This window comes from Elgaria multicarinata, chromosome 7, assembly GCF_023053635.1.
Source record: "Elgaria multicarinata webbii isolate HBS135686 ecotype San Diego chromosome 7, rElgMul1.1.pri, whole genome shotgun sequence".
Classification (NCBI taxonomy): domain Eukaryota; kingdom Metazoa; phylum Chordata; class Lepidosauria; order Squamata; family Anguidae; genus Elgaria; species Elgaria multicarinata.
The window spans coordinates 34,986,268-34,999,628 of NC_086177.1; the positions used below are offsets into that span (position 1 = coordinate 34,986,268).

The 13,361-nt window shown below is 44.1% G+C and overlaps 1 protein-coding gene across 1 annotated transcript; it reads left to right on the top strand.

Annotated features, from left to right (window-relative positions):
- The first annotated feature begins 1,407 nt into the window (after window positions 1-1,407).
- Window positions 1,408-9,614, top strand: EDN1 (endothelin 1). Its single transcript, XM_063129773.1, has 5 exons — window positions 1,408-1,477; window positions 3,385-3,538; window positions 5,856-6,014; window positions 6,656-6,769; window positions 8,231-9,614. Exons 1-5 carry the CDS (start codon window positions 1,414-1,416, stop codon window positions 8,370-8,372), a joined length of 633 nt encoding a protein of 210 aa, XP_062985843.1. The 5' UTR covers window positions 1,408-1,413; the 3' UTR covers window positions 8,373-9,614.
- Window positions 9,615-13,361: the final 3,747 nt, after the last annotated feature.

Consider the following 13,361-nt stretch of genomic DNA (forward strand, 5'->3'; position numbering starts at 1 on the left):
AGATGAACCAATTATGATAGAAAAGATTTGACTTTTCCCCCCGAATTTGTTTATTATGTACACTTACACACCGCCTTGTTTGCGCAAAAGCCATCAAGAGAGAGCCTAATAATGAAGAAAAAACCACCAGGACGTATACCTGCAGCCCAGTCATGTCTACTGAGGAGACCCATTGTATATAGTGGGACTCACTCCCTTCTCCTCCCACCAAGGTGTTTTGTTTGTCTTTGTGATGCACGTAAGATTGCAACCTTCAATTTGCAAAAATGAAAGCCATTAATCAAATTGATTATTGCACAGATTCACGTCAATGGTGTACTTTTTAAACCTCAGTGTGGCGTCTGTGAATGTGTTGGGGGTGGTGTCCATTGAATGAGTGGTTTTTGAGAATGACAATGGAGAGCTCTCTGTCCCTTTTGCCAGCTCATGATGAGTGCAGCACGGAGATAATCTTATGTATTTGGTACATTTACATCCTGCCTTTTCCTTCAAGGAGCCCAAGGTGGCACATGGGATCTTCCTCCTCTCCCGTTTCTCCTCCTAACATCCCTGTGAGGTAGGTTAGGCCGAGGGTCAGGGACTGGCCCAAAGTCACCCAGAGAGCTTCGTAGCCAAGTAGAGACTTGAACCCACCCGAACCTTCTCAGTCCATCGCTGTAATCATGACTCCAGACTGGCTCTCACTGGTATGGACCACGGATGGCTAAAAGAAGAAAAAGCAGTCTGTCTTTTGCACAGTCTGGGGAAATGTTACATTGTCCTCCGAACCTCAGGGTTGAATTCTGCCACCCAAAGGGATTCACCCCGCAGAGGACGCCGCTGCCTTCCCCGCCAAACAAGCCAACCGCGGCAAGAGCAGCTCGGGCCCGGGTCAGCGGTGCGCCCCCTGCAGGCCGAGCGCTGGAGGCGCCCTTCGCCCTGGCGATTCTTCCCTTCCTCAAGGTCCGCGCCGGCTATTTATTTTCCTGTGTAACCCTGCCCCTGCCTTGCCAGACGGCGTCTGCCGCTCTGAAGCTCGCAGCGATTTCCTTTCCAGCCTGCCCTTATCTCACTCTGCACGTTGCCTCTCGGTGACTAATATAACACAATAACATTGTCTCCGGATAAAATAAAGTCGGAGCTGTTTACGCCGCTCTCTAGGGGTGCGTATAAAAGGAGCCGCGGAGAGCCCGGCAAGCCAGAAGCGCGCAGGCAGCCTCGCTGGAACAAGCAGCGCCAGCGCGCCCCGCCACCCAATCAGCCTCAGCGCGCCTCACTGCTGCCTAGCGGATTGCCCAGTTCTCGCCTCCTTGGATCTCTGGTATCAAGCGCTCGCTCGCTCCGTCCGTGTTTACCTGCAACCTGCCGAAGCGGAGGGGTTCTCAAAAGGGATATTTGCACACTGCCTTGGGTTTTGCCAGAGGAACAGTCGGCATGGATTACACGCGATTGATCCTTCCCTTGCTCTTTGTGATCAGCCAGGGAGCTCAGCACGCAGGTAAGTTGAGCAAGGCACTCGCCGTTCTTCTTTTCTAGGAGATAGCCGTGCTATTCCCTCCACCCACCCTCCGCAGCTTTCCAAGTTCTTCTGGTAGACTGCGTCCAGCCGAGGAAGAGCGGCAAGACTCTGAGGCAATTTGGCCGAACCTTCCCCAGGTAACCGCCCACGGGCCTCTCCACTCGTGCGCTTGCTTAGGGTGGATCCAATGTTAGTCCTACTTAGACCCATTGAAATGAATTAGTCATGACTCAAGTCCCATTCATTTCAATACTTCTACTCTGAGTAGGACTAACATTGGATTCCACCCATCGCCTTGCGTGCTAAGATGTTAGAGAGGCCCATGGATGCGATCCACAAGGCACTTAACCCGGAGAGGTTGTAGTTTTTTTGTTTTAAACCAGATTCGTTCACTGAGCACCAGCGCATCCTCAGAGCTATTGGAGGCGCCGTTGCGGCAGCAGTTAGTTACATATTTTGGCTTAACTGGTTTGTGGATCGACCAGTCTTAATCATTCGGGTTTCTTACTTTCTTTTACTTGCTTCACCATCTTAAAACCCCTTCAAGCAAAGATCTAGGAAGAGCGCTTCTGCCTGGTCCAATCTCTAGTAGTTTTGCGTGGAATCAGAGAGCTCGAGGCGGGGCTTCGACTTGCGAACCTTCCAAACCTATGCAGGGTTGAGGGTGCCTATACCCATTGATTTTAATGAGGCTTACTTCTAGGTCAGTGGGTATAGGATGGCACTGCGATCCTATACATGCCTACTCAGAAGCAAGTCGTTCCCAGGTAGTGGGTATAGGATGGCAGCCTAAATTGGCGTTGCCCTCAAATTCCAAGCGGTCTCCTCTGCCAAATTACCCCCGACCAATGTAGCCAATGTTCTTACGTAAAGCAGACCCATTGAAATGAATGGGACTAAAGTTAGTTGGGGATAATTTCAGTCTCATTCATTTCAATGGGTCTACTCTACGTAGGACTAACATTGGATACTACCCAGAGGGATTTGGCCATATAAAAGTTCGGAGGCTAAAGTGCACGTCATTCGACAGATGTCAAAGGGGCGCCTTTTTCTGCGAGCGTTTTCAGGATAATCCGAGTGATTCCTGATTCTCCAATTCAACAGAGCCGGATTCGCTTGTTCGATGGCGCCCTTTATATTAATCCAAGAGCCCACCTGCCAAGCCCAAACGAATAGAGGATTGCTGACTACAGGGCCCATCCTACCCCCTCAAGTATTTGGGGCTGCGGAGGGGGGGGCAATGAACGCGGAGCCGCACAGAATTGAGCCGCGCTGCTTCTGCGGGTCGGGGGTGCCCAGCACCACAGCGGCAAGCGAGGCCCGAGACCGCTCTCGGCTCTTTCCCTAGGGGTGCCTCTGCAAGGCGGGACTCCCAGCCATCAGATGCAATAGCAGCTGTTTGTACATCGCGCGTAAATCGCCGCGGGCGACCCTTGCCTTCAAAGTCCTGGCAGGTAGCTTGGATTTCCCGGCGCTTCCCTTTGCCTGGCTGGGATGAATGCGTGGACCTCTCTAGCCGTTTTGGACCACAACTCCCAGCATCCCTGCCCATTGGCCATGCTGGCTGGAGCTGATGGGAGTTGACGTCCAACGCATCTCTAGGACCCCGGGCTAGGGGGAGATGGTCTTTGTGGAGCCCGGACGGTAGTAGCCCGTTTAACACCTGCTTGAGACAATTGCCTTCCAAGCGCGATCGCTGTTCTGGGCCTGCGCGACCTCCGTAGCTCCTTAGGGCTGTTTCTCCGGCAGCGCCTGGTTTTCTTTCTGAATAACGCGCCTTCCTTCTCAGCCGAGCCCAATAGGAGCGCTCGTCTCATTCGGCGCACGCTGCTCCGTGCACAAGCGCCACTCAGCGCTCTCGTCTCTTGTCGTGCCTCCTCCTGCAGATGCTGAGCTCAGCGCCTCCGAGAGAGCCGAAAAGCAGCCCTCCAGCGCCCCCTCGCCGCTGCGCCGGTCCAAGCGCTGCTCCTGTTCTTCTCTGATGGATAAAGAGTGCGTCTATTTCTGCCACCTGGACATCATCTGGATTAACACTCCAGAGTGAGTACTGCCTCCTCCTTGGAACTAAGCCAGTAATGTACTTTTTATCGCCCTACAGCTGCGGTTGTGGGCTCAATTAGCCTGTTAATCCTCCTGCCTTAAGGCAACACCAGGAGATCACTCACTTATCTGTCTGGTGCTATCCGCCCATGTAACCAGCCAGTCCTGAAGGAGTAAAATGAGAGGTCTTACTACACCTTATCCTTAGCATAACCTTAGGGTAACTCTCCACCCCACCCCATGTTCTAATAGCTTCATGCACTTAGAAGACGTCTAAAGCTTTCCATGATAGTGCAATGAATGTACAAAACCAAGACACTGTTATCCCAACGTATCATTACTAAGAACCCAATTTACTGGACTACAATGTAAATTGTATGAGGTTATATTATTATTATCATCATTTCTATACTGCCCCATAGAAAAATCTCTGTGGGCAGTTTACAAAAGATTAAACATTAATCCAATATTAGTCCCAATTAGAGTAGACCCATTGAAATGAATGGGACTTAAGTTAGATTAATTTTGGATACAACTCATGGAGTCCAATAGGGCTAATTCCGCAATCCAAGTAAATGTCTGTAGGATTGCAGCCTTGTTGATTGTCAATGGGATTTTAAGCGGCCTTAGTTATGCAAGGTGGCAGCCTGGGATATTACTGGGGGAAAAGGTTTCTTAATAAAAAGTCTTGAAGCTCTTTCCCAAGCATATTTGGGTATGGGTATTGCTTAGAATATCAGTCTACTCCAAATAAGTCTCACTAATTTTAAGGAGGCTTACTTACCACGACAGCCTTAGGCTAACTGGTCCTAAACAAATTCTAAATTCTTTTGGACATCAGTGGATCTTATTTCAAAAATGAGTCAGCCTAGTGCTTTGTATTAGCTTGCTTAACACTGCAATATTAAAGCTGGTCCAAATATTTGTTTTTGGCTATATATGGATAATCTGATTTTAATTCATCCATACATGAAAAACATTGCAGTGTTCAGTTGAAATTTGCTTCTGAATTGTAGCGACAGAACATTCTGTTAAGACAAAATCTGGCTGCAGAGGCTTTTGCTAGCTCAGCATAATGTGAGTGAGGACTGTGGTTAATCATAATACTTAACAAATTAGCAAAGAAAACCAAGAATGTTTTTATCACACAAATAGTGTTGTGCAATTAAAAACATCTTTGGTAAATGTGCTGAAATGTAATTTGAAAATCACCATCTGGCACTAGCACACACCAGTAGTGTTTTAATTAGGTGGTTTAATAGTGTTTAATGCATAGCTGGGAATGGTGCTTCTTTGCTAAGTAGCTATGGTGCAAATATACAAGCATTTTGAAGTGGGGCAGACCTCAATTGGGTATTACTAAACATGAGCATTGAGTTCGGCATATTGAGACATTTCACACATTGATGCAGAAGCAGACCTGAGCCAGCAAGTATACACTCCTGACAAGTCTTCCTGTGTGATAGCTATGTTTGCAAATTACAGATTGGATCCAGACTTAATCATGCTTAGAGTCTCATTGATTTCAATGGGTTTATTCTAAATATGACTAAGTCTGGATTCAACTCCACAACCTGGTTTGCATGACATGACACCCACCATGGCCTAATTCGCCCATGTCGCATCATGCCAGATGCCCGCAATCACCATTTTTGCATGGTGCCCATGAGTGCCTGGTTTAAAGTGGCTGGTTGTGTCATGCAAATCCAGATGGCAATAACTGTTTGAGGATTAGACAACAACCCGGATGGTAGTGGTTGTTGGAGGGTTAGACAACCCTCAACAGCAAAACAAGCCATAGTTTATTTGAGAGTCATCTAACCCTCAAATAACCCTTGCTGCTTGGGTTGACATGATATGACATGCAATGGCAATCCAAGCAAAAAATGGCACCCCCCAGGTGGCTGGCACAATGCAACAGCCCCCATAGGTAAATTAGTGGGCTCTTGTGTTGTGTGAACCAAGTTGTGTATTTGTCATATTTACATGTGTGTAAGTATTTTGTAGGTACATAGGGCTCTCATTTTTCAGTTGGAACAGTTAGCATTTACAAAACTGCACCTCCTGGGTTTTGTTAGCTTTTCCAGCAGCTTATGAAAATGTGTGTTAAAACTTATTAATCAAGAAAATTAGCATTTTATTTATTTATTGCATTTCTATACCGCCCAATAGCCGAAATTCTCTGGGCAGTTCACAAAAATGTGTGATCAGTTTGAGAAAGACCTTTGTTGTTCTAGCAGGGAGTCTTTTTAACTTAGAACTCCTAAGTTCTGTTTCAGCGAGTGAAATTAACTGTTTCCCCCCCTTTCCATTATAGGCAAACTGTGCCATATGGGCTTGGGGGTCCTTCTCGAACCAGGCGGTCACTGGAAGACTTACATCTTGGAAACCTTCTGGGGTCTCTCAACAGATGCCAGTGTGCAAACTTAAAAGACAAGAAGTGTATGGGCTTCTGCCAGACTGGAAAAGTTCACTGGTAAGTTTTACCTTTCATCTGTGCTATGATTCTGGAGTCTAGTATACTCACTCAGTGTCTTAAGATATTACTGAATGGATTTGAGCTGATGTTTGTGCTGAAGTCAAGGAGTTACCTGTATGTGTAAAAGGTCCAGCAGCCTTCCCTCACCTGATGCACTCCTGATGTTTTGGACGTCAACTCCCATCAGCCCCAGTAATGGTCAAGAGTGCTGGAAGTTGTAATTCCAAATATCTGGAGGGCACTAGGTTGGGAAAGGCTTGAGCTAAAGAATCAGAGTGGTGTAGTGCAGGAGTGGGCAAAAGGTAGATCTCCAGATGTTCTGGACTCCCAGAAGTCCTTGCCAGCATGGCCAATGTTCCAGAATAAGGGCAGTTCAAGTCTGAAACATGTGGAGATCCACTTTCTGCCCACACATAGTGGGGTGGACAAAGGGTTTGGATCTCCAATCAGCCATGAAAATCTTGAGTCTCTCTCTCTCTCTCTCTCTCTCAGTTTAATCTATTTATTAAATGGTTGTGTAAAGATAAAATAGTGGGAGGCATGTATGGAGGATGGGTAGGATACAAATTGAACAGCATACACATGGAATTCAAGGGTTCTCACAGCTGTACCTCGTTTTACTTTCTTGATATAAACAGGGCTCAGTCCACTACAGAGAAGGGGTGGAGGCATCTTCATAAAGACAGAGATTGCAAAGGAGTTGGACTGAAATGTGTATACAGGCAACTGGCTAACAGCAAGAAAGTGAAACGGTGAGTTGGTCTTTTGCGTCATTTGCATTCTATGGGTAAGGGTTCGTTGAAAGAAGTGGCTGTGCAACAGAGTAGAAGATGTATGCTGAGTTGGTGGACATTTAGCCTTTTGGTTTCAGTGGTAGCTGGATGGAATCTTCACATCATAAACATGTCCTAACTCTTTCTTACACAGCACATGAATGATCTGTGGCTCAAGCAGTTTGTGTGACCTCATGCCATTTCTTGAGAATGCATGAGGCACTGGGAATAGCCACAACCGAAGGTGGTAGGCATTCAAATGAATGGCCTTTAGGCTGACTTGGCAGATGGTTTTTGCTCATGCACCTGATCCGGTTAAGCACTAAATGTGATGCGTAGCGTGCATTTGCTTACAGATGAGAATGGCAGTGACCCCAGATGTGTGTGTTTTTAAAATAACAACTAACTTTCTCTGTGGAAGATTGATCGCTTATGTTGAGCATCATGTGAGGCGTATAATTAATTTTACGATAGGTGATACCTATTGTAGTAAACTTATGTAAATACTCCGCATTGAATGGCTTTCTAGTGGCTTCAGTTCTGCAAAGATGCTTAGGGTGCAATCCTATGCTTGTTTAGACAAGAAAAAGTCCGGGAACTGCCAGATTCTCCAACTAGTGTGACTAGCTGGGAGAATGCTGGGAGTTGTGGGACTTTTTTCTGCCTAGAGATGCATAGAATTGCACCCTAGGACTCCTCGGGAGAGGAAGCAATCTCCACAATAAATGGAATCCTGACTGTCAATGATTGCAAGATAATTCCCTTCTGGATATAAAAGTAACACAGCACTACTAGAAGTATAATTGTACTTGGATACAGATTGGCTTACTCACAAGGGAGCTTCAAAACAGGTTGGTTAAAGGATTGCCATCTTGTTTCTTTCTTAGCTGCCCCTACTGCTGTGCCTTTAACAGCAGCCTGGCACACAGGAATTTACAAGTAAGGCTTTCATCATCCCTGATCTCTATGCCAGGAAAAGATGGCAACCCAATAAAATCATATTGGCCCAATTTGGATTGGTATAGGTTCACACTGGTGACGTTTACATACTCCTGAATGTGAACTTCTGTGTCTTGCATAGTTTCTCAAAAAGCAGAATGGAAAAGTGACAAAATTATAGGTGTCTATATAACAATCTGGGTTATATTGACTTAGTGCAGGATTTCCACACCTGGTGCCCTCCAGATGTTTTGAAAAACAACTCTCATTACCTCAGACTATTTGTCTTGCTGGAGTTGTGGTCCAAAATATCTGGAGGGCAACAGGTTTGGGAAAGGCCAACTTTTAATATTTTGCAGTAATGAAAACTTGGATTAATTAAATGAACATATGACTAAGCCGACTAGAATGTAGGGTGTCTGTGTAGGTGTCTCTAATACACACATCACACGCACACACAGTATATATCTGGACTTATTTTATGACTTCTTGTTTCTGCAGGTTAGATTCCATTGGTAACAGTATCAAAGCTTCTTTCAATATTGCCAAACTGAGAAGCCGGCTGCACAAACCAAAGCAGCTGAAGCATAACCGAACGTATAAAAAGCAAAACATTTGGGAAAGCCTGAAGACGACGTCTTAGTGGAAAGATCACCAAACCTAATCCTCGAGTCATCAAGAATTACTGACAAAGCATGGCTGAAGCTCTGTTTTGACTTCTTAACATTCCGCTCCAGGAAAAGATCAAGGAGTGTTGTTCTAAATATTAACTCTCTAAAGGTAGAGGAGGGCCCACATAAATCTTCCATTCGGACAGATGACAAAGCAGTTTAATGCTGCCATCCTCCTGGAATTCAGTTAGCTGGGCTGGGTCAAAGAACAGCCCTTCAGCTGACTTTTTTGTTGGTGGGCTGTCAGATGAAGATGTGACAAATTTGGGGCCCAGATCTGAAGAGAGGGTAAAATTGAAGCAATGAGCTCATTTGGTTTGGCAGGCTTCAGATAAAGCGGTCTTGAAATATAACATAAGCTGCACTCTGATCAAGAAGATCAGAAATGGAGAGGTCAAGATTTGAAAGAGAAGACATCTGTAGTCTTGACTCTCATTAAATGCAAAATGACTGTGCTACTTTAATCAGTACACATCTCCTGCATAACAGGTCTACCTCACATGCTCTGTGTTGCACTCTTGCCAAAGTATTGTTATAATGTCTTTGTGGCCTTCAAGCATCGGCTACAACCTCTTATTTTTAATAGTTCATACACACATGTAGTTCACTATTTAATTCCTTCTGAATATTTAGGGCTGTGGATCAGAATTGTCTATTCTCTAAATGCTGACAAGTGAACAAAGCTAATACCCTCAGCACACACTTTTTGGGAAGTAGATCCTGAACCCAGCACACACTTTTGGAGAAGTAGATCTCATTGTTTTTCAGTGGATTATAGTTTCAAATACATGTGTGCTTAGGATGGAAGTGTAAAGGGTTTTCAATAAATGGGGGTAATCACGTCTCGAGAAACTGCATTAACACTTAATTCAAGAGGGGTTCTAATGGTGTTTAATATAATTGTGGGACATGGATAACCAATGTTCTAATAAGAGGTTGTTTTGCCTGATCTTTATAAATGAAAATCTGGAAGGCAACACATGGTTTAAAATTAAGATCAAAGGCTAATATTGTGTGAACGTTAATGGCAGTGAATTTATCCATATGACTGAATTTGCTGCATAAGGTTTGGATGGTATTTTGTATGCTGTGCTTATTTTTTTATCTCTATATTATATTTATATTCATGAACTGTGTCATTATATTTACCATGTTGAATATACATTGAAACAGGCCATATTGGTCTATGCATGTCTTATGTATTTCTGTATGAAATTGGGGGAAATGCCTTATGCCTGTTAAGGTAAACATACTAGAAATAAATATTTTTAACTACTGCACTAGTCTCTTTCATGGTGGTAATGCTAGAAAGTTAGATTCATTCAAATGGTTACATCTAGGCTGCCCTGAAAGTTAGTTCCTGTGTTGTCCAAGACTCCATTACTAGAAAACTTTTACAAATTCAGCATTTTTGCAATCAAAAGTCAAAGTTTACAGCACAAAGTTTATTTTAAAATAGATACCAACACAAATAAAGCTATGCTACACACTCAGGACAGAATTTTGAGAGCTGGGCGTCCCAGGGCCTCATCAGGTTTCAGGAGACATCCAGTAACTTGGATCTATGATTTCAGAATGCAAGCTTCATTTTCTAGTACAACATCTAAACAGTTAAGCCTGAGCAATTGACTCTATCATCACTGATGAAAGAGATTTCATATCACCCCAAACTGAATGCTTATAAATGGAGTCAGTTTACACATTCAGATACAAATCGTGTTCATACTGCCATTTGTTTGAACATAAGACCACTGGTGGATACATGACCCATTTGAGATCACATGAAGGAGGAGGAGACTGCATGAACCAGTGAGGGAGGGGATTCCATGAAATGCCACAATAAAAAGTACATGAAATGAAAGTGAATGAAATGCCACAATACATTTGTTAGGCCTTTAAGGTGTTACAAGACTCTAGGTTTTTCTTTTTTCTAGTACCTCCATTGTAAAACAAACATATAAAATACTTTAGTTTTCTTTTAATTTTTTCAAGGCTAATGTGTAAAAGTAGCCAGTATGTTTGCCATCGCTTGGTTGGCTAGCCCTAGCATGTTCATCATTTCATGACTTCAAGCACAACTTGAATAAGCTGCCCCACCATAGATAAAAACAAAATTCTTCCATCATCTCAAAAACAATGGGTAGTATCCAAAGGTAGTCCTATGTAAAGTAGACTCATTGAAAAGACTAACATAATGTCTCATTCATTTTAATGGGTCTACTAACTTATCATGACTAACTTAAGTTCCAGCCATTTTAATGGGTTGACTCCAATACTCATCAATTCTTGAGCAATCAGTTAATTCAAGAGACATTTCTGAATGTCTTAGGCTGACTCATCAAAATGATTGTGTCCCAAATCTGGAGAAACAGCACTGTCACTTCACAGGTTGCTGCCTAGGATGGAGCTGAGAGAAGCAATGTTGTGATCCCTACAGTTTTAAAACAGTATTGCCTATCCCTGTCTGGTAAGGCTTCTGTGCCTTTAAGAGGAACCAATTGGCCTTAGAACATAGGGAGAATAAAAAGTCAGATCTGTTCAGATCCCCTCAGTTCAGACCTTGCCATGTTGAATTAGCAAGGCCTGCAAGAGAGTTCTGGTTGCGTTCCTGATCACATGGAGAGGTCTATTCGTGTTCAAGCAACATTGGAATGAAACTCCATTTCAGATATTGCTGATTCAACGTGGCAAGGTCTGAACTGAAGGGCTGGGGCCAGCATGCCCGGAGACACAGAGGGCGGGGCCAATATACACGGCTCCAACCCTCCACCCACTTTAAGTCCTCAAGTGTTCGGGCGGATGCCTGGACAGGGCTAGTTTTGCTCTGTCCAGTGTATTTGAAACCTGTTGGGCTGAAAAAATACATTTTAGTACATCTTAGAGCAGCCTTCCATAACCTGGCATCTTCTAGATGTGTTGGCTGGCTGCTGGCAGTTGTAGTCCAACACACCTGGAGGACCCCAGTTTAGAAAAGCCTGCTATTAATTTGGGCCTAACTTATTTATTTATTTATTTATTACATTTTTATACCGCCCAATAGCCGAAGCTCTCTGGGCAGTTCACAAAAATTAAAACCATGAAGAGCAAAAAACAACAACTTCAGAACCTACACCAATTGGTGTAGCTGCCTTAGAGGTTCTCTCGTCTCTGCCCTCTGTATTGTGGGCTTCCCTCCTATTCTAGGGTGACCCTATGAAAAGGAGGACAGGGCTCCTGTATCTTTAACAGTTGTATTGAAAAGGGAATTTCTGCAGGTGTCATTTGGATATATGAGGAACCTGGTGAAATTTCCTCTTCATCACAATAGTTAAAGCTGCAGGTGCCCTGCCTTCTTTTAAAATGGTCAGTGTAGTATAGCTCCTGCACCTTTAACTGTTTTGATGAAATGACACCTGCTGAAATTCCCTTTCCTATGCAACTGTTGAAAATACAGGAGACCTGTCCTCCTTTTCATATGGTCACCCTATCCTATTCTGCTTTAACAGCTGCTGGAGGTTCAGAATTTGAGCAGGTGAAGCCTTTCCCATCAACGTCTCCGCAGGCTGGGAAAAGCTTCACTTTAGCATAGCAAAGCATTCTTTTGAAGTAAATTGCAGCCTGCAAGGATCATAAGCTCATTGTGGTCAGGGGCTTGTTTAGATGCTAAGCAGAAGGGACATGTTTGGAATTGCCTGAGGGAATGGGGAAGTCTGAGAGAAAAACACGTGAAGAGTAGGTATAGTATTATTTATTTATTTATTTATTTATTTATTTATTTATTTATTTATTTAAAACATTTGTATCCCACCCTATATCATTAAGATCTCAGGGCGGCATCCAGATAAAAACATACAGTATAAAACAATAAATATGCACAGTTAAAAACAAATTAAACCATGAACCAAGTTAGTAGGGGCAGATCTTAAAAGGGTTTCTGTCCCATTCTGCATTTTATAGAATGGACCATTTCACAAGGTGTGGGTTTTCCCACCAAAGTGGAAGAAGCTGCACCTGACAGAATGTTCTTCACAATGCCTTCCCTTCTTCCACTGCCCTGACGAATACAAAGATCTAGCCCTCATCTTGACAGAGGCTCTTTGGCGCCACAAGGCGCCTGGCTCCCACTCTTGTGTTCCTTCCCGGCATCTGTACAGGAAGGAACGCAAGTGCGAACTTTCCCCGTTCTATACAAATGGGGGAAAAAGGGGGGAGAAGAGGAATGTTCCTGTCTGTTCCTCCCCCCATTTAATTTTTTTTATTATCTGTATCTGTGCAGCTGTGCAGATACAGATAATAAAATAAAAAGGGGGAGGAACTGCCCCTTTCCCCTCCTCCCCTACCCTGTTTTTTTTTTTTACAGAGGTACAGGGCCGCCCCCTTCCCTGTCCAACCCATGGCGACCAATCAGGGGGCACCATGGGCTGTGACAAGCCTCCGTTGCCAAAAAAAAAAGTCCTGGGTAAGCGCCCACCTTTTTTTCAGCGGAGTTTCCAGGATTTGCCCCTGGATAGCTTCGCAATGGCGGCTGCGTCATGTAGATGACGTGCCGCTACTGTGAAGCCACCCCGGGGCAAACCCTTCTTGTAGACATGCCCCTGGACCTGGTAATCCTCATGAAAGCAACACTTGAAATTTGGGTGAGGCTTTGGATGTATTTTTCTGGCTGTGTTTAATTCACAATGTTATTGGAATTATTTATGCTATTTTGACAGGATTCTGGCTTGATTTTCTGAAGCGCTGCTGGAATCTGAACTATGCCGCCTTATCATGTGCCACATGATAACATGAGGCATATTATGTTCTCCCAACACCCCTAATTTACAGTTGGTTCAGCCCAGCAAAGCCCTTGGTATTTTTTGTTTCCTCACAATGGGGAAGGGAAATAACTTAACAGTGTGTTTATGTATTTACAAGTGTGGTGAATAAACTGCCTCCTGAGCAAAGTCATATTTTGTTTGGTAGCTACTGTGTATATATCTATA